Source organism: Zeus faber (assembly GCF_960531495.2).
Source record: "Zeus faber genome assembly, chromosome: 15".
NCBI classification, from domain to species: Eukaryota; Metazoa; Chordata; class Actinopteri; order Zeiformes; family Zeidae; genus Zeus; species Zeus faber.
The window spans coordinates 1,555,502-1,576,134 of NC_137194.1; the positions used below are offsets into that span (position 1 = coordinate 1,555,502).

The following is a 20,633-nucleotide window of genomic DNA, read 5'->3' on the forward strand; positions in this document are numbered from 1 at the left end:
AATGAATGTTAGAATATTCAGGGGAAACTCCAAAAACATGTTTTCGGGACCTCAGAGACATGTATTTACTTGGTTAAAAGGAGTATATTGTGATATAAAATATACTATATAGTATAATATATAATATGTCCTCTCTAAGTATATTCAGTTTCAGAGATATTCCACTTTTACTCCACTATAATAACAATAACAAATCAACAACACTGCAAAAATTAAAAAAAATAAAGGAATAATTTTGGTTCTCGCAGCAAACCATCCTCCAGCTCCACCAGCTCCACCTCCGGCCCCACAGGAACAGGTGCAACCGCGCTTTTACGCACAGGGAAGTAGTTGCATTACCAAATGACTCAGCTTGTTAAAGACACACTCTCCGCTTCCTCCGTCGTTCCTGGCATTCCAGGCTCATTCCAGGCTCATTCCAGGCTCATTCCAGGCTCAATCGGGGCTCATTCCAACACCCGTCCGACAGGTGCGGTAACCGGCCGCCGCCTGCGCTTCAGAGCGCACGGAGCTTCGCACGGGGAAGCGGAGACGCGCCGAGCCTCGCCGCGGTCCCTGGTGCTCCATGGGTGGCTCTGTGCGCAAAGCCTGCCCGTGTCTGGAAAGACTGTGGGAGCGGATCTGCGGCGACAAGAGCGACCCTGGGACTGGAAATGTAAGCGACGAAGGCCGGGATGGCGAGGTCCAGGAGCCGGCCGCCGCTCCGCGCCCCGCCGCCGCCGCGGAGGGCTCCATGATCTACACGGCGCTGTGGCTCTTCGACTCCCGGCACCCGGACGAGCTGTCCTTCCGGGAGGGGGACCTGTTCAAGGTCTTGGTCCGGGAGGGGGACTGGTGGGAGGCCCAGAAGATCCAGCAGAACGGCCGCGTCCTGGAGACCGGGATCGTGCCGCGCAACTACCTGGCGAGGGGCGAGTCCGTGGACGGGCAACTGTGAGTGCGTCCACCCCGAACCCTGAAAACATCCCATCATAAGCTCATTCTGCAGACACAACGACCATCTGACCTCAGATCAGTGGCACCTTTTAACCCCTGGGCTTTAAATGTGCGTTATTCTAGCACCTGCACACCAAGATTACGTCAGAAGTATTATGTTATTCGTATTATAGTACAAGTTGTAAACGTCCTCAGAGCTTTTACTTCCTAAAAGTACAACTACCCTGAAATACCCTGACACTAAATGACTGCAAGGTGAAAGTACCACAAGTAGGCTTACAGTACCATAGGTATTGACCCTCTGCTTAAAAAGGTGTTTAAGTAGTGGCTCTTCAATGTAGTTGAAAGTACAAACAGCTGTCCTGTCCACTACTGTGGTATGATGTGTCCGTCATACTTCATAGAGTACTACTGCACCTTCTCTCTGAAGGTGTAGGCCTACAGGTGTGGAGCTGCTCATTGATGAGCAGTCAAAATAAATACCAAAAGTAATTTAACATGTTGGAAATGCAGGAGAACGAACATAGGATATTTGCTTTTAAAGGCAAAAAATTGACTTGTTGTGGAACCTGTGTGTGTGTGTGTGTGTGTGTATATATATATATATATATATATATATATATATATATATATATATATATAAACATACACACACACAGAATGGAAACCGCTTCGCATCATAATCAGCGATCAACCCCAATATTGATCAAAAAGATTTGGACAGAATCATTCTTATACAAATACTGTTCAGATCATTTGCTTATAGAATAATTATATATATATATATAGTCCTCTTACGGGCTTCATTTTGGGTCTTTCATTCTTTAAAACTACGGCTATTCTATATATTTTTATAATCGGTAAACCAGGCAGGTGTAGAGCACTGCGCTGAACGTGTCATGGAGAGGCAGCGATCTGCTGCGCGTCTCCGTTTCCCATTTCTCCCCAAAACAAAAACAAATAAAAACAGTGTTTTTATTTGAGATGCATTTATATTCCTGCGTTTCCTAATTTTACGAAACAAAGAAGCCCCATGGGACCCGTGTCAGGCTCCACAGAGCCATGATACCCTTAGATGGTAATCTGCATGAGAGATATAGAAAGAGGAAAAAAATAGGTCATAATAATCATCCGCTCATAGTGAAGAGGTTCCACTGTATTTGTGTAATGTTGTTTTCCATGTAGGGATGTATTTGTGTAATGTTGTTTTCCATGTAGGGATGTATTTGTGTAATGTTGTTTTCCATGTAGGGATGTATTTGTGTAATGTTGTTTTCCATGTAGGGATGTATTTGTGTAATGTTGTTTTCCATGTAGGGATGTATTTGTGTAATGTTGTTTTCCATGTAGGGATGTATTTGTGTAATGTTGTTTTCCATGTGTCTTTGTGGCGCGGTCCAGGTGGTTCTTTGGGACAATGGACCGCCTCCAGGCTCAGAAACACCTGATGAGTCCAGACAACCAGAACGGAGCCTTCCTGGTGCGGCTCAGCGTGAAGGACGGCCTGGGATACGTCCTGTCGGGTGAGACGGGGACCGGGGGCGTCGGTGTCCACCTCGCTGCCTCCGCTCCCAACCCCACCCGACTGCTTCGAGGCATCAAAATCATATAAAACCTGATTTAAAATATCACCTTGTACTGGTCATTCACAGACAGACAGACAGACAGACACACACACAGATAGATAGATCATAAAAATACTAATAATATTGATTAAAATAATATTAACTTTAATAAATATAGATGCAGGGTCTAGTTTCGACATGTTAGCCACAGTCAATATTACAGTTTTCTTCGTTTCAGTAATACCGGGATCAGACGACGCAAATTCAGCCCGATTTTTACCAGATTTTGTGATCGCCCACAAATTTCCAGAGTCGGGCCCGAAAATGCACGACCAACGGGCGTCTCAACCCCGTGTAGTGTGACCTTCAATTGACCTCATGTTGCCCACGGCCAAATGTTGTAATAATCCATCCGATGAAAGATTTGGGGTCAGGGTTAGGGTTAGGGTTAGGGTTAGGGGGGCTGTGGAACACGGAGATGTTGTCGATCCGTCGAGGGAGGAATAAAGTCATGGAACGCAGGAGGTGAGGGCGTCAAGCCGCCACGTGGGGGGCGGCACGGGACGCACGCGGCTTCATTTGGTTCGTTCAATCAGAAACATCAATAAACAAGACCGGGGCTGGACGGAGGTGCCGGATCCACTCTGAGAGGTCCGGGCAGGATCCGGCACAAACTACGCCCTGGTTCCGCCATCTTTGTTTACACTTGCTTCCATGTGCGCACAAGTAACAAAATGAAACATTGGCGTACACAGTTGTGGCGGAACGCGGCGCTCAGCGAAATGACTTATTGGATGGATCTGTGCAACATTTGGTCGTTCGCTACGGCACAGCGGCAACATGAGGTGAATTAAACACAGTGCGGACACAAAAGAAAGGGACGCTTCCTCCCAAGGTTCTTAGAACTTCCTGCGGTGCCACAGACGTCGAGTGTCACCGGTCATAGTTTTCAGGGTTTGGTGAAACGCAGCATTGCCTCAAGTTGTCTGTCTATGTGTGGCTGAGTGGCTGAATGTCTTCCTAGAGACCATGCTTGGACGGATGATCATGTCACAAAGCATGTCCTTGTTTGTCCTCATCCATCCTCATGTCTCCTCACCCGTCCTCATGTCTCCTCATCCGTCCTCATGTATCCTCATCCGTCCTCATGTCTCCCCATCCGTCCTCATGTCTCCCCACCCGCCCTCATGTCTCCTCATCCATTCTCATATCTCCTCATCCGTCCTCATGTCTCCTCATCCGTCTTCATGTCTCCTCAGCCGTCCTAATCCATCCACATGTCTCCTTATCGGTCCTCATGTTTCCTCATCTGTCCTCATGTCTCCTCATCAAACCTCATTTATCCTCATTTATCCTCATCCGCCCTCGTCCAATCATCATGTCTTCTCATCCATTCTCATGTCTCCTTATCTGTCCTCATGTCTCCTTATCTGTCCTCATGTCTCCTCATCCGTCCTCTTGTCTCCTCATCCATCCTCATGTCTACTCATCAATCCTCATGTCTTCTCACCTGTCCTTATGTCTCCTCATCCATCCTCATGTCTCCTCATCTGTCCTAATCCAATCCTCATGTCTCCTCATCTGTCCTCACCCGTCCTCATCTATCCTCATGTCTCCTCACCCGTCCTAATACGTCCTCATGTCTCCTCACCCGTCATCATGTCTCCTCATCCATCCTCATGTCTCCTTTTGTATCGTTTAGCCTTCAGACATCGTCTCTGCGTCTGGACCGCTGGAGTTTGTTGGATACACAAAATACTGACATTTATTCCTGTTGTGTGTTTCTGTGGTTCTGGCTGCGACTTTAAGACTGTGTGTGTGTGTGTGTGTGTGTGTGTGTGTGTGTGTGTGTGTGTGTGTGTGTGTGTGTGTGTGTGTGTGTGTGTGTGTGTGTGTGCTTGTAAAAGGTTAAAGAGGGTTTTGTTCAGTAATCCCAATTTCTGGACTCATTACACAGTGTGTTCCTGTGAATGTGTGTGTATGAGTTTATGTGTGTACTGTATATGGGTGTATGAGTGTGTGTCTGTGTGTGTGTGTGTGTTACATAATAGATTGTAAATAATTACCCTTTTGTGCCTCTAAATGCAGTTTTGTGAGGTCTATAAAACACAATGTAAATGCTATGTATTTATTACTTATCATTTCCATTCTTATGGTATTATTCACTTATTTTTTATATCTTTATTATATTTCTATGTTTTTCTGTGTGCGTGTGCGTATGTGTGTATGTGTGTATGTGTGTGTGTGTGCGTGTGCGCGTGTGTGTGCATCTGTGTGCGTGTGTGTGTGTGTGCGCGTGTGCGTGTGCGTGTGTGTGTGTGTGTGTGTGTGCAGTGAAGTCGGAAGACCGGGTGAAGCACTTCAAGGTGGTGCAGAGCGAGTGCTGGTTCTACGTGGAGCTGGAAGATAGGTTCAGCTCGCTGATCGACCTGGTGGAGCACTACCAAGAACACGACCTGTGCACCGGGGACCGCCTGGGGGAGCCCTGCGGCCGGGTGGGCAGCCTGTGTGTGTGTGTGCGTGCATGTGTGTGTGTTGCAGATGTTGCACTATCCTTTCTCTTCCTCCTTTCATTGTCTCTGGAATTGTGAAAATAATAATGAACCACAGAAAATCACTTTTTCTGTCATTGTGTTTAAAATAGTTTTGGAGTGTGGTCAACACACCTGTGTGTGTGTGTGTGTGTGTGTGTGTGTGTGTGTGTGTGTGTGTGTGTGTGTGTGTGTGTGTGTGTGTGTGTGTGTGTGTGTGTGTGTGTGTGTGTGTGTGTGTGTGTGGGTGGGTGGGTGGGTGGGTGGGTGGGTGGGTGGGTGGGTGTGTGTGTTTGTGTGCATGCGTGGTAGACTTCTCCATGTTGATGTAGGTTCAAACCTAGGAACCTAGTCGAGGAGATGGTCTCCTAGCTCCTAGACTGTCTCCTAGACTGTCTTCCAGATGGTCTCCTAGCTCTTGGATGGTCTCCTAGATCCTAGGCGGCCTCCTAGCTCCTAGACTGTCTCCTAGCTCCTAGACTGTGTCCTACCTCGTAGACCATCCATTAGACCATTATGGGGATGGTAGCTCAGGCGGTAGAGCTGGTGGTCTAGTGATCTAAAGGTTGCTGGTTGGATCCCAGGCTCCTCCTGCTAGCATGCTGTAGTGTCCTTGAGCAAGACACTTAACCCCTCATTGCTCCTGATGGCTGCGTCCGTCGCTGTTTGAATAATTGTAAGTGGCTTTGGATAAAAGCGTCTGATCAATGACTAAATGTAATGTAAATGTAACCATCCCCTTGACTGTCTCCCAGATGGTGTCCTAACTTCTAGACTGTGTCCTAGCTGCTAGACTGTCTCCTAGCTCGTAGACCATCCCCTTGACTGTCTCCCAGATGGTGTCCTCGCCTCTAGACTGTCTCCTAGCTCCTAGACTGTCTCCTAGCTCCTGGACTGTGTCCTAGCTTGTCGGCCGTCCCCTAGACTGTCTCCCAGATGGTGTCCTAGCTCTTTAATGGTCTCCTAGCTCCAAGGTGGTCTCCCAGCTCCTAGACTGTCTCCTAGCTCCTAGACTGTCTCCTAGCTCGTAGATCATCTCCTGGACTGTCTCCCAGATGGTCTCCTAGCTCTTAGATGGTCTCCTAGCTCCTAGGCTGTCTCCTAGCTCCTACACTGTCTCCCAGATGGTCTCCTAGCTCTTGGTTGGTCTCCTAGGTTCGAGACTGTCTCCTAGCTCTATAGAGGAGAGACGCTGGGTGGAACTCCCTGGGTCTCTCTGGGACACTCTGGAGCTGATCTGGTTGAATGTGTCTTCCCCCTGCACCCTCCACCAGAGGGAGCCGCAGCCCCCGGACCTGTCTCACATCACAGCCATCGACTGGGAGCTCCCCAAGGAGGAGTTTACGCTGAAGGAGCAGCTCGGCAGTGGGTACTTTGCTGAGGTCTACAGGGGGCTCTGGAAGGGCCGTATCAACGTCGCCATCAAGATCATCAAAAACGGTGAAAACGATCTTCCTCAACAAAACACAGGCAGAACTAGGGCTGAAACAAACAATAAAATCATGGTAATCAGAGGATATTTTATCCTAATTTGAACTATACCTGGGATCATTTTACTACCTCTTCTCCATTGTCTAAACCTTGACTCTGTAACATGTGTCTTAATTGCATTTTATGGGGTTTTGAGGCTAAGTATGTTTAGAATCTGAATCAGAAACAGGCTTTATTGGCCAAATATGCTTACACATACAAGGAATTTGACCTGGTTTTCAGTGGGTAGCTGAAAAAAAATCTATATATATATACAGTATATACAGCATATACAGCATATATATATATATATATATATATATATATATATATATATATATAATTAAAGCAACATTTAAGAACAATATAGAGATCGACTCATGGAAAAGACTCAAGCAAAACCAGGTTTTGTGAAGAGGAAGTTCCAGTGTGGTTCCTGTCGCAGGTGGAACTGAAACTAGGTGTGATTTAATGGAGGATTCCAGGTGACATCTCTGTGATTTCATTGTTGTTCTAATTTTTTTTTTGGTTTATTGTGCTTGGAAAATCTATCTGACCTATCTTGTAGTTAGTTTTTAGGTTTATACTGTATACATGGCCAACTTTTGTCTTCTTTTTTTTAAGTTGTCTTTGTTGATTTTGTTTCTTTTTATATTTATATTTATTGTTTGTAATTAGGTGTATAAGATAAGATAAAAAATGAAGATATTTTTAAAATATCTTCATTGTTTATTGTTTATTCTGAGGTTTTTTATATATTTTCACATTTTTTGATTTTCAAGGTAATTCTGAGGTCGACTGCCATTTTTGTTTTTCTGTAGACAGAAACAGATAGAGAACATAATAAGAATAAAAATTGAAACATGATAAGGGAAATATGCAAAAAGCCTTGAAGTTAACTAGAGGATTGTTCGTTCTGGTGTATGAGGTCAGAAACGTATCATGATGCCTCTGAGCAGCAGAAAGGCTTTGCAGCCACCCTCAAGCCCCGTCGCCGCTCAGGCACCCCACAGCTGCAAGAACATCCTGAGCCTAAAGCACCGTAGCCGCAGAAGAACCCCGAATGTGGGATTAATAAAGTATCAACTTGTCTTTTTTTTGGAATATCTCTGGTCAGACTCTGAGCTGAACCACGCAGAGTTCCACAGGGAGGTCGAGATCCTCAAGGGTCTTCGTCACCGTCACCTCATCTCGCTGTTCGCCATCTGCACGGCCTCCGCTCCGTACTACATCATCACCGAGCTGATGGAGAAAGGCAACCTGCTCAACTTCCTGCGAGGTGTGGAGGTGTGCGTGCGAGGGTGCGAGTGTGTGTGTGTGTGTGTGTGTGTGTGTGTGTGTGTGTGTGTGTGTGTGTGTGTGCGCAGGATATGATAGAATAACAATAATAAACTGTTAATAATAAAATGTACTGAAATATGATATATATATGATATAATTATAAATAAATATAATATATTTTTATTAATTTTAAAATCTGTCTGTCTGTCTGTCTGTCTGTCTGTCTGTCTGCCTGCCTACTGCAGGCCCAGAGGGGGCAGGGCTGGACCTGACCTCCCTAGTGGACATGGCTACCCAGGTGGCTGATGGGATGTCGTACCTGGAGGAGCAGAAGAGCATCCACCGGGACCTGGCGGCTCGCAACGTGCTGGTGGGGGAGAACTACATCTGCAAGGTGGCCGACTTTGGCCTGGCCAGGATTGTCAAGGTGAACGCAGAGCTTTGTGACCCACTGCAGACTTTAGGTACATTTGGTGGCTTTTGACTTTTTTCCGCATCAGTTGAAAGTGGAGAATCAGAGCTTCAAAACTAAGTGTCACTTGTGCAAATAAAGCAAATATTTCTAAAGCTATGGCTTGTTAATGACAAGGGTGTGGCAAACTGTGTTTCTGAGATAATCACCTTCAAAGTTTTCCCAACACTTGGCTTAATTCAGTCAGCTCCCAGAATGCAAATAGTTGGAGGACCAACAGAGCCGCATGGCTACTTGTCACATGACCACTTGACACCCTGCTGAATGGGGACTTGACACCCTGCTGAATGGGGCAATCTCTGCATTGTTCTTGTGTTTTTAGGGAATGTTGAACAGCATCATCGACACACAAAATATTTTGTTTTTAAAAAGGCTTTCATTTAACACTAAGAATATACATGTTTTATAATAGTGGAATTATTTAGGAGTTTTAAAGTGCGGACAACACAACAAAATGTAGAGTCTATCAATAATATGAGCCTCTGTATATCAGCATCAGTGTGTCATTTATTTTATATGAATGTGTGTATGCCAAATATCTTCAAAGTTGTTAGAGTTATTATGAGGGCTAACCCAAACCCTACCCCAGCTACACCCTGAGAGCCTGTTTGGGGCCTCTTTTCATTTAATTTTGGTCCCTGGCTGCATTTGCAGGTAAACTTAAGAATCTTGTGCATTGCTACTTGTTCATAATCTGCATCACCAACCTCAACCGACTTCTTCACGTCATCAACTGCTTCCGTTGTAAAAAAAACGGGCTTGTCGTCGGGCTCCTCCGGTGGTTCTTGAAAATATTCTGTTTCATCGTCACATTCAGGTTGTAATCCGCTGTTTGAAATGTGCTCCAAGTCTGGGATAACACCGCTACCAGATTCAGCATCGCTGTCTGGGAACTGACTATTATAACGGAAAATGAAGTCCAGAACGAGCTGCTCAGATTAAGGTCCGCGATATGATTCAGAGCTTCCTCCACCCGCTTCTCCTCATCCATAACAACATGGAGACTGAAGTTTTCACAGACAAGTGAAACCGAAGGATCCTCATCTTGTTTACAGAAGTGATGTCAGCATTACTTATTCAGTGGTGTAAGTTTGTACACGCCCCCTCCACAATGATGTCTCCATGTGTTTGTAAAAGTAGTATGATTTAAAGGTTGAACTCTCTCAAAACGGTTCCACATTGTAACTTGACATCACATGGAACATGGAGGAATGATCTTCACCTGGACACTCGCTTTAATGGAAACCATCAATCTGCGTTGTTCAGCGCTGTTCAGCGTCTCGGTAAGTGAACTGTGTTTCCCCATGTAATATAACGCGAATATTTAACTCCACAGTTCAACACTTTTCTATTATTTAGAAATCAAACTTGGCTTTGAAAATTTGTTGCGAGATTAAAAAAAACCACAAAGGAACACAGCTCTGGAAAAATCTAATTTTCCTTCTAGAAAGGTTTTTTCTACTTATTTGGCTGTTCCTGGCCATTTTAGAAATGTGCGACAATGCAGGTTTTGCTGCGGTGGGTCACCTTTGGGATTAGGTAAGAATGGCTCCACTAATTTAATGTAATGGTTTAAAAATGTAATAGTTTGGCATAGATCAATCAAGCTGATACAAAGGGATCAATAGACTTGACACTTGAGATCATTTCTGATTAGTGGAGCTGAATATAAGACAAGATAAGATGCACTACACTACATAGCCAAGTATGTGGACACTCCTTCTAATTAATGGGTTTGGCTAATTCAGCCACATCCATTACTAACATGTGCATCAAATCAAACGTACAGCTGTGCAGCAACATCTGCTGTGACTTTCAATGGATGTCACCTTTCCAGCAAATCGGTTCCTCAACTTCCTGCCCTGCCGATTGTGAACTGGAACCCCCAGAACAGGACCGCCCAGTGCTGAAACATGGTCTGCCCTCAGTTACAACACTCACCACAGATACGTCAGCACAGGGACCGCAAGGATCGAGCTTCATGGACTTGGTTTCTATGGCTGAGCAACTGATGACATTCTAGATGATTATGCGCTTCAAATTTTGTGGCCACAGTTTAGAGAGGGCCCTGTTCGGTTCCAGCACAACATAAAGCGAGGTCCATGAAGAAATGGTTTAGTGCTCTGGTGTGGAAGGACCGGTCTGCACAGAGCCCAGGCCTGAACCCCATCCGACGCCTTGAGATGAACTAGAACGTCAACATCAGTGCCTGACCTCAGCCGTGCTCTTGTGTCTGAATGGGAGCTAATCCCTGCAGCCGTGTGGATGCCATCCCAGAAGAGTGGTGTTGGGATGTTCACATGGCCATGTAGTGTGTACTGTATGTATACTGTATATACATCAAGAACCCTCTGCTTGACCCATTCCATCCACCCCTCTGCCCCCCCCCCCGCCTCCCTCCACCCAGGAGCCCTTCTACATCACCGCAGACACGAAGATCCCCTACAAGTGGTGCGCGCCGGAGGCCATCAGCCACGGAAAGTTCTCCATCAAGTCAGATGTTTGGTCCTTTGGGATCCTGCTGTATGAAATCGTCACCCACGGAGCAATGCCATACCCAGGTCAGTGGGCACAACCTGTTTATGTTTACATATATATACTGTATATACACACATATACTGTATATATATATATATATATACACACATATACTGTATATATGTGTGGATATATACTGTATATACTGTGAAAATATACAGATATACTCATTTTAATGTATATATACAGTATATATACACATATACTGTATATACTGTATACACATATACTGTACATTTATATACATATACACATATTCTGTGTGTATATATATAATCATATACTGTGGATATATATATACACATATACTGTATATATACATATACTGTATATATACAGTATATACATACAGTATAAATGTCTGTGTATATGTATACAGTGGTACTTTGAGGGGTTTAATTGGTTCTGTGACAGAGCTCGTACTTCAATCTGCTCGTATAGCAAATCAATTTTCCCCATTGAAATGAATTGAAATGCCACTCATCCGTTCCAGCCCCAAAAACCACCAATTTTTTTTTTATGTGTTTTTAAATAAGAAAAATGTATTTATAGATAACAAACAATGTAAAATAACATAATAAAACATAATAAAACATAATAAAACATAATAAAAGAGAATGTAAAGAAATCAACTGGTTTTAAAAACTGTATTTACCTTGGAGATCAGACGACTTGGACTAACGGAAGATGCTGGCGGAGGTGTTGGGCAGAGTTGCTGCATGTTATTGCTGAACTTAATTACTACAATTTATATATATATTTTTTTTTAATTCACTTTGGCTATGATTTCATGCTTTAATTCAATGGACATCATCCGCTTCTTCTTCTCAGCACTTACTACCTTAGGACCCATGGTTAGAAAAAAAAGGTTGGCAAAATTACTGCACAAAAAGCACAAAACGTGAGCACAAAACAAAAAAGAGCTGCTTCCACGCTCAGGTCACCACATGATGTGGCCGCATTCGCTGGCCACGCCCTCCAGCGGCGGCACCTGAAGCTCGCTCCTCCTAACTCACATTTTTGCTCGCAAATCAATGAAACGTCGGCTCGTAACTTGGAAAACTCGTATGTTAGTGCACTCGTAAAATCAAGGTAGCACTGTATATATATATATATATATATATATATATATATATACATGTATATACATGTATATACATGTATATACCGTGTATATATATATTAATATTTACATCTTCTTCTGTATATATATTTTTAAAAAACTCTTTCCCATCATCCAGCCCACAGCAACCAGGAAGTGTACCGGCAGGTTTCCAGAGGTTACCGGATGCCGGCTCCACCCAACTGCCCCAATTTACTGTACGACATCATGATGCAATGCTGGAGCAATGACCCGGAGGAGCGGCCCAACTTCAGCAAACTGTGGAGGCAGCTCTCTCTGAGCCGCTACAACCTGGTGTGATGGGCGGTGGCCAGCGAAGACGCTTCCAGTAATGGTGATTAAGGAATAATATATGTATATATATATATATATATATGTATATATATATATATATATATATATATAGAGAGAGAGAGAGAGAGAGAGAGAGAGAGAGAGAGAGAGAGAGAGAGAGAGAGAGAGAGAGAGAGAGAGAGAGAGAGAGAGAGAGAGAGAGAGAGAGAGAGAGAGAGAGAGAGAGAGAGAGAGAGAGAGAGAGAGAGAGAGAGAGAGACTACTGAAAGAACAAAAAAATGAGCCTTTTTGAAGTACTGTACTTTTCAACCCAAAGTCATACCTTGTGGCCTTAAAAATTCACTGTCATGATTTGAAGAGGATGTATTATGTTCCTTTACAACTAGTTCATACAGGTCTCAGCTCCCAAAACATGTTCAAGTGCTTTGCTGGAAGTACCACTCAGGTGATGCATTCTAGTCATTGTAACATGCCTCTAAAGCATCCTGTTCCTGACGCTGTGTTTCTGTGGGTGGAGCCTCCCTCCTGAGGCCCCTAGTTCCTCTACTACACTGTTTTTATTGCTTCTGTTTGGAGAAAGGCACAGCGGGTGGCGCGCCGCAGCCTACAGTCGATCTACCGTGTCGTTTTTTATTTTTCTTGTTTGAGAAAGAAACAGCAGAATTATTTTTTAAATACTTACATTTCCATCGTCTGCCGTTTCTTCACAGAGCGTTGGTATTGATTCCTCTTCCTTTTAAAAGATTTGTGCTTGTTATTTTCTAGCTGTGGGCGGAGTTACCCAGATGGAGGGCGGTTGTAGTTCTACTGAAGCCCTAAATGACGTAGGAAGGGGTTGCAAATGTGGAGGCTTTGTTTGAGGACATGTTTAGTGAAACAGGCAGCTCACAACACACGGACGGTGTTGTTGTTGTTTCACAGTGTTGTTAGTGCATCACACCCAAATTAAAAAGCAACTTTCTCATAAAAGGTCCTCTTTCATGGTTTAATATTCTGTGTTTCCTCAGCCTGCCTTTGGGACCAGAACGGTTCGTAAGAATTTTTCTAGGATGTGTGTGTGTGTGTATGTGTATGTGTATGTGTATGTGTATGTGTATGTGTATGTGTATGTGTATGTGTATGTGTGTGAGTGTGAGTGTGAGTGTGAGTGTGAGTGTGAGTGTGAGTGTGAGTGTGAGTGTGTGTGTGTGTGTGTGTGTGTGTGTGTGTGTGTGTGTGTGTGTGTGTGGGGTCATTTCTCCATCCTGGATGCATGTACCAAATCCACATGGTATTTTGGTTCTGAATGTCAGCCGCTTTGTGTTAATAGAAATAAATATAAATAAAGGTATAAATAAAGTTATGGTTTGATGCTTGTCACCGAGGTTGTCCCACGCCTCCTGAACCTGGATGTTGCTGCTGAGTGTGTTTTGAAAACAGTGTGTGGTGCTCAGCACCCTTCAACCGTTTAACGCTCATAGACCTGTGGACGTACAACAATCTACGCCGAAAAGTCGACGGCTGATAATGGACTTATACCACACCCACTCACCCACTGTGTTTCTTGAGCTTGTTTTTATTTGTTTTTGTTGTCTACTCATTTCAATGTATTTTTTGTGGTTTTGCCTGTCTTGATCCAGTGTTGTAGTAACCGCAGTTAACCGCCAGCGGGCTGTAGAGACACATGGTTCCCACTTTACAGCAAAAAGAAAACAAAGGAACAAACAGCATTAAAAACACATGAATCACAGGACTGTCTGTAAAAATAATATATTCATATAATAATATTATAGTATAAATAATCGAATAATATAATAATATAATCATATAATAATATTATAATATTTTCTTTTTTTTTCGGCTGCTCCCGTTAGTGGTGGCTACAGCGGATCATCTGCCTCCAACACCTTCTGTTCTGCATCTTCCTCCCTGACACCACCCACCTGCATGTCCTCCCTCAGCACCTCCATCAAGCTTCTCTTTGGCTTCCTCTTTTCCTCTTGCCTGGCAGCTCCACCCTCAGCCTCCTCCTCCCAATGTAACTCTCTTCTCTCCTCCACACGTGTCCAAACCATCTCAATCTGGCCTCTCTCACTTTTCCACCAAACTGTCCAACCTGAGCTGTCCCTCTAATGTCCTCATTCTTAATCCTGTCCATCCTTGTCCCTCCCAATGAAAACCTCCACATCCTCAACTCTGCCACCTCCACTTCATCCACCTGCCTTTTTGTCAATGCCACCGCCTCTAAACCGCACAGCATGGCTGCTCTCACTACCGTCCTGTACAATTCCACACTTCCTCTCTCAGCACCATATCATTGGCTTTCTCTAAATCCACAAAGACGCAGTACAACTCCCTCTGGCCTTTCTGTACTTTTCCATCAGCGTTCTTAAAGCAAACATGTCATCTGTAGTACTCTTTACTGGCATGAAACCATACTGCTGCTGGCTGATCCCCACCTCTCCTCTTAACCTAGCCTCCACTACCCTTTCCCATAGCTTCATGCTGTGGCTGATCAACTTTATTCCCCTGTAGTTACTACAGCTCTGTACGTCTCCCTTATTCTTGAAGATGGTACCAGTAAACTTCTTCTCCACTCCTCCAGCATCCTCTCCTTCCCAGGATGGTGTTAAACAGTCTGGTTAGGAACACCACTGCCATCTCACCTAAACATTTCCATGCTTCCCCAGGTTTGTCATCTGGGTCAACTGCCTTTCCTCTCTTCATCTTCTTTAATGCTGTTCTCACCTCATTCTTGCTCATTTGCTGCACTTCTTGATCCACTATCCCCACATCATCCACTCTTCTCTCCCTCTCATTTTCTTCATTCATCAACTCCTCAAAGTACTCCCTCCACCTTCTCAACACACTCTCCTCACTAGTCAGCACATTCCCATCATTATCCTTCATCACCCTTAACCTGCTGTACATCCTTCCAGCTTGGTCCCCTTGTCTTGCCAATCGGTACAAGTACTTTTCTCCTTCCTTACTGTCCAACCTCTCATACAACTCGTCGTACGCCTTTTCCTTTGCCACTTCTCTCTTCGCCTTGCGCCGCATCAGCTTGTACTCCTGTTACTTTCTTCATCTCTCTGACTTTCCCATTTCTTCTTCGCCAACCTCTTCTGCTCTATGCTCTCCTGTACGTCCTCATTCCACCACCAGGAGTCCTTGTCTTTCTTCCTCTACCCGCATGATACACCGAGTACCTTCTTGGCATCTCCCTCACCACTTCTGTAGTTGTTTCCCAGTCATCTGGTAACCGTTCATTCCCACCTATTGCCTGCCTTACCTCTTCCCTAAATTGCATGCAACACTTCTCCTTTTTCAACTTCCACCATTTTATCTTTGGCTCTTCTTTCACTCTCTTCCTCTTCTTGGCCTCCAGAGTCATCCTACAGACCACCATCCAATGCTGCCAATGCTGCATGTCACCCTGTGTTCCTCCCTCTTCTTGAAATACGTATTCACAACAGCCAATTACATCCTTTTGGTGAAATCCACCATCTGTCCTTCCACATTCCTCTCCTTGACACCATACCTACCCGTCACCTTCTCGTCACCTACGTCTCTGGTCCTTGGCCAACATGCCCATTGAGATCTGCTCCAACGACCACTCCCTCTCCCTTGGGGACACTCTTCACCACTACATCCAACTCACTAAAGAATTCTTCATTCTCTTCCATCTGCACTGACCACATTCAAGATCACCGCATCAATGTCCAGCTTCATGCTCATCACTCTGTCCGACACTCTGGTCACCTCCAAAACACTCTTGCCATATACTTCCTTCAAGACCATCCCTACCCCGTTTCTCCTGCCATGCACTCCATGGTAGAACAGTTTGTACCTGGCTGTGATACTCCTGGCCTTACTCCCCTTCCACCTGGTCTCTTGTACACATAGTACATCTACCTTCCTTCTCTCCATCATGTCAGCCAGCTCTCTCTCTTCACCCTTCATAGTGCCAACGTTCAAAGTTCCTACTCTCCTACCCTCCTACGCCTCCCCCCTCGTCGTTAACCCGGGCCTCCACCGATCCGGTATGGAAATCAGATTTGTTGTCCTCACGTTTGATTTGCATGGTTTTTACGCCGGATGCCCTTCCTGACGCAACCCTCTCTATTCATCCGGGCTGGGGACCGGCACTGATGATACACTGGCTTGTGCAGCCCCAGTGGCTTGATTAATAATATCATAATCATATTACAATATAATCATATAATAATATAATCATATAAACATATAACCATATAATAATATCATAATATCATAATATCATAGTATAATAATATTTAATATATAATCATATAATAATATAATAATATAATAGTATGATAGTATAATAATATCATAATGTAATAGTATAATAATATAATCACATAATAATATAATCATATAATAATATCATAATGTAATAATGTAATAACATAACAATATTATAGTATAATAATATAATCGTATATCATATAATAATATAATAATAATATAATATAAGAATATAAGAATATAATCATATAATAATATCAAAATAAAATAATATAATCGTATAAAAGATATAATAATATAATGGTACAATCATATAGTAGTACAATAATATAATAATAAAATAGTTTAATAATATAATAGAAAGACCATATAATAATATAATAGTACAATAAAATAATAGTATAATAATATCATAATGTAATTACATAATAATATAATACTGTAATAATATAATAATGTAATAATTTAATTATATAATAAAGTAATAATATAGTAATATAATAGTATAATAATATCATAATATAATCATATAATAATATAATAATATGATCATGTAATAACATAGTAATGTAATAGTATAACAATATAATGAATAATTATATAATAATGTAATAATATATTTATATAATAGTATAACACTATAATAATATTATAATATAATAATATAATTATATAATAATGTGATTATCCCCTGAAGTGAGAAAATCAAAGAATAGAACTGAACCAAGAGAATCCAGAAGTTTGGCTCAGTAGACCTTTCCATCGGCTAACTTCCAAAGTTTATAATATAATATAATATAATATAATATAATATTATATTATAATATATGAAATAATATAAAATGATATGATATAATATAATGTAATATGAAATAATATAGTTTATTATAATATAATATGATATAATACGATATAATATAATATAATATAGTCAGATATAATATAATATAATACGATGTAATATAATGTAATATAATATAATAGAATATGAATCAATATAATATTATATTATATTATATTATATATTATAATATAATGTAATATGATATAATATAGTATAATATATTATGATTTATTATATTATGTAATGTAATGTAATGTAATGGAATGGAATATAATATTATATCATATAATATCATATAATATCATATAATATCATATAATATCATATAATATCATATAATATGATATGATATAATATGATCAATTGGAATATAATATAATGTAGTATGATATGATATAACAAGATATAATATAATATAATGATATATGGTGTGTGTGTGTGTATGTGTGTGTGTGTGTGTGTGTGTGTGTGTGTGTGTGTGTGTGTGTGTGTGTGTGTATACTGTATATACACTTACACTCTGTGTGTGTCTGGGAGTGTATATACTGTATGTACAGTATATATACACACACACACACACACACACACACACACAGTGCTCTATTCATGCAGCTGACATAGTGTACATATACACGTCCTGCATGTGGACGTCTGGATGATGTCGTCTCAATAAAGAACATTTGAATTGAGTTTTTCATACGATCAGCACTGATGCAAGAATCCTAAACGAGACAACACATTTTGGAAATCAGGATTCAGGAATCACTCCAGAAAAACAGTCATTTGTTTTGTGTGACAGATAGAGAGAGAACCAGGCGGGGACAGAGAGAGGTCAGCAGTATAAAGGTTGAACTGTGTCTTGCTGACCTAGTTCACTGTGGCGACAACACACACACACACACACACACACACACACACACACACACACACACACACACACACACAGTGTGTGTGTGTGTGTGTGTGTGTGTGTGTGTGTGTGACTGTTTTTCTGGAGTGATTCCCGAATCCTGATTCATTTCCAAAATGTGTTTAGGATTCTTGCATCAGTGCTGATCGTATGAAAAACTCAATTCAAATGTTCTTTATTGAGACGACATCATCAAGACGTCCACATGCAGGACGTGTATATGTACACTATGTCAGCTGCATGAATAGAGCACTGTGTGTGTGTGTGTGTGTGTTGATTCAAGCATTTAAGTGTGTGTGTGTGTGTGTGTGTGTATATACTGTTCATACAGTATATACACTCCCGGATTGGTTTTGACTGGTCAGCACATTTTCATCCACGTGACTGCAAACCACTCTCTTACACACACACACACACACACACACACACACACACACACCAATACACACACACACACACACATGCACAAATACGCACACACACAGGCACACACATACGCACGCACGCACACAACACACACACACACACACACACACACACACACACACACACACACACACACACACATGCACACGCACACCTCGCAGGAAGCAGGAAACATTACAACACTAATACACAAGAGTCAAATCACCATAACTCGTCTGCCTATCTGTCAGCCTGCATGTCTGTCTGTCTGTCTGTCTGTCTGTCTGTCTGTCTATCCGCCTGCCTGCCTGTCTGTTTGTCTGTCTGTGTCACACCTGCCCAGGCTGCTCCCTCAGTGACCCGTGTGCTGTGTGGGAGTGGTTTTCTTTTATTTTCCCTTTTGGTGTGAATGTGAGTATTTGGTGTTTTCCTGGTCGCTCTCCTCCGCTCGGGTCCTGGTTCTTCAACCTGATGATGGTCAGGGATCAGCCTCACTCCGCTCCGAGAACAGCAGCTTCCAGCAATGAGGGACTGAGGCAGAGTGACCCTGCCGCAAGCCACACCCCACACCCCACACCCCACACCCCACACCCCACACACCACACCCTACACCCTACACCCCACACCCCATACACCACACCCCACACCCCACCCAAGTGGAGTTTCCAGGTCCCTCCAACCGAGACACAGGCAGACATGTTGCAAACACACCCGTTGATTGTAGAGAGTGGACGGATGGAACAAGCCAGGAGCAGATGGACGCACGTCATGACAGAGGCTCTCCTTGTGGCTGTGTGGGGATGGCTGATTTACCTGTTGCTCGTTGGTTGCTCTGACAAGCAACAGGCGTACAGCCACCCTGATCCCGGGCCCAATTACCTAAACCCGAGACAGGTGTGACAGGTGACATGTTACCTGTTCCATGTAACCTGGTCCCATGTTACCTGCTCCCATGTTATCTCCTGTTACCTGTTCCTATGTTACCTCCTGTTACCTGTTCCCATGTTACCTGTTCCCATGTTACCTGTTCCCATGTTACATGCTCCCATGTTACCTCCTGTTACCTGTTCCCATGTTACCTGTTCCCATGTTACCTGTTCTCATGTTACCTGTTCCCATGTTACCTGTTCCCATGTTACCTCCTGTTACCTGTTCCGGCTCTTCCAGTCCGTTCTGCTCCTGTCTGTCAGCCTGTTTTTCCTGGATTCACCTTAACCGACTCTTAAAACTTCTGTCTGCCTCCCATGTCTGCATTTGGGTTCTGTTGCTAGTATGCCTCATGTCTGTCTGTCTGTCTGTCTGTCTGTCTGTCTGTCTGTCTGTCTGTCTGTCTGCAGCGTTTTGATCAGTGGAATAAAATCCCTTCACATTCCAAGACAAAGTCAATGTCAATAACCTGGATCGGTGCTTCACTTGACAGTCCTACTCTCTCCTTCTCTCCCTCCCTCTCTCCCTCTTCTCTCTCTCTCTCTCTCTCTCTCTCTCTCTCTCTCTCTCTCTCTCGCTCTCTCTCTCTCTCTCTTGCTCATTTCTCCATTTTGATATTTTTCCTCCTCTCCGTCGCTCCCCTCATGGCCCCCAGTCTTCATTCCTGTGCCACTCCCCTCGCTCCCTCTGCCTCTCTCTGGGGTGCCGTGTTACCACTGGAAAGGTCATGTATGGGGCTGATGGAAGAGTTTTAAAGACGCAGGGCTGTGGAGGACCTTCCTGGTTGTCGTTCTTCCTCTCTGTGTTCCTGTTTCAGTCCTCACCGTTTTCACTCAAAAACTCACTCCACATTTCAGGAAATTGGTGCCAGGGTGTTGCTACCCGGGTTGCACGGATATGTGTGACCTGCCGAATTGTGATTGTGAGCACAGATTGTGGATTTGTCCTCCATTACTTACTGGAGATCCATTGATAGTGTGGTGCATTAAAAGAGATGGTGGTTGGAGAGGGAGGAACCAGAGCAGGTGATGGAGGGATGCCAGGTCCAGTCAGAGAGGCCGGGTGGAGGCTGTTTACTGTCGAAACATC

General features: G+C 43.2%; 1 protein-coding gene across 1 annotated transcript; it reads left to right on the forward strand.

Moving 5' to 3' along the window:
- Nucleotides 1-565: 565 nt before the first annotated feature.
- Nucleotides 566-12,216, forward strand: ptk6b (PTK6 protein tyrosine kinase 6b; the record flags this gene model as incomplete). Its single annotated transcript, XM_080014482.1, has 8 exons — nt 566-933; nt 2,338-2,459; nt 4,836-4,996; nt 6,307-6,472; nt 7,620-7,781; nt 8,029-8,210; nt 10,663-10,816; nt 12,035-12,216. 8 exons carry the CDS (start codon nt 566-568, stop codon nt 12,214-12,216), a joined length of 1,497 nt encoding a protein of 498 aa, XP_079870608.1.
- Nucleotides 12,217-20,633: the final 8,417 nt, after the last annotated feature.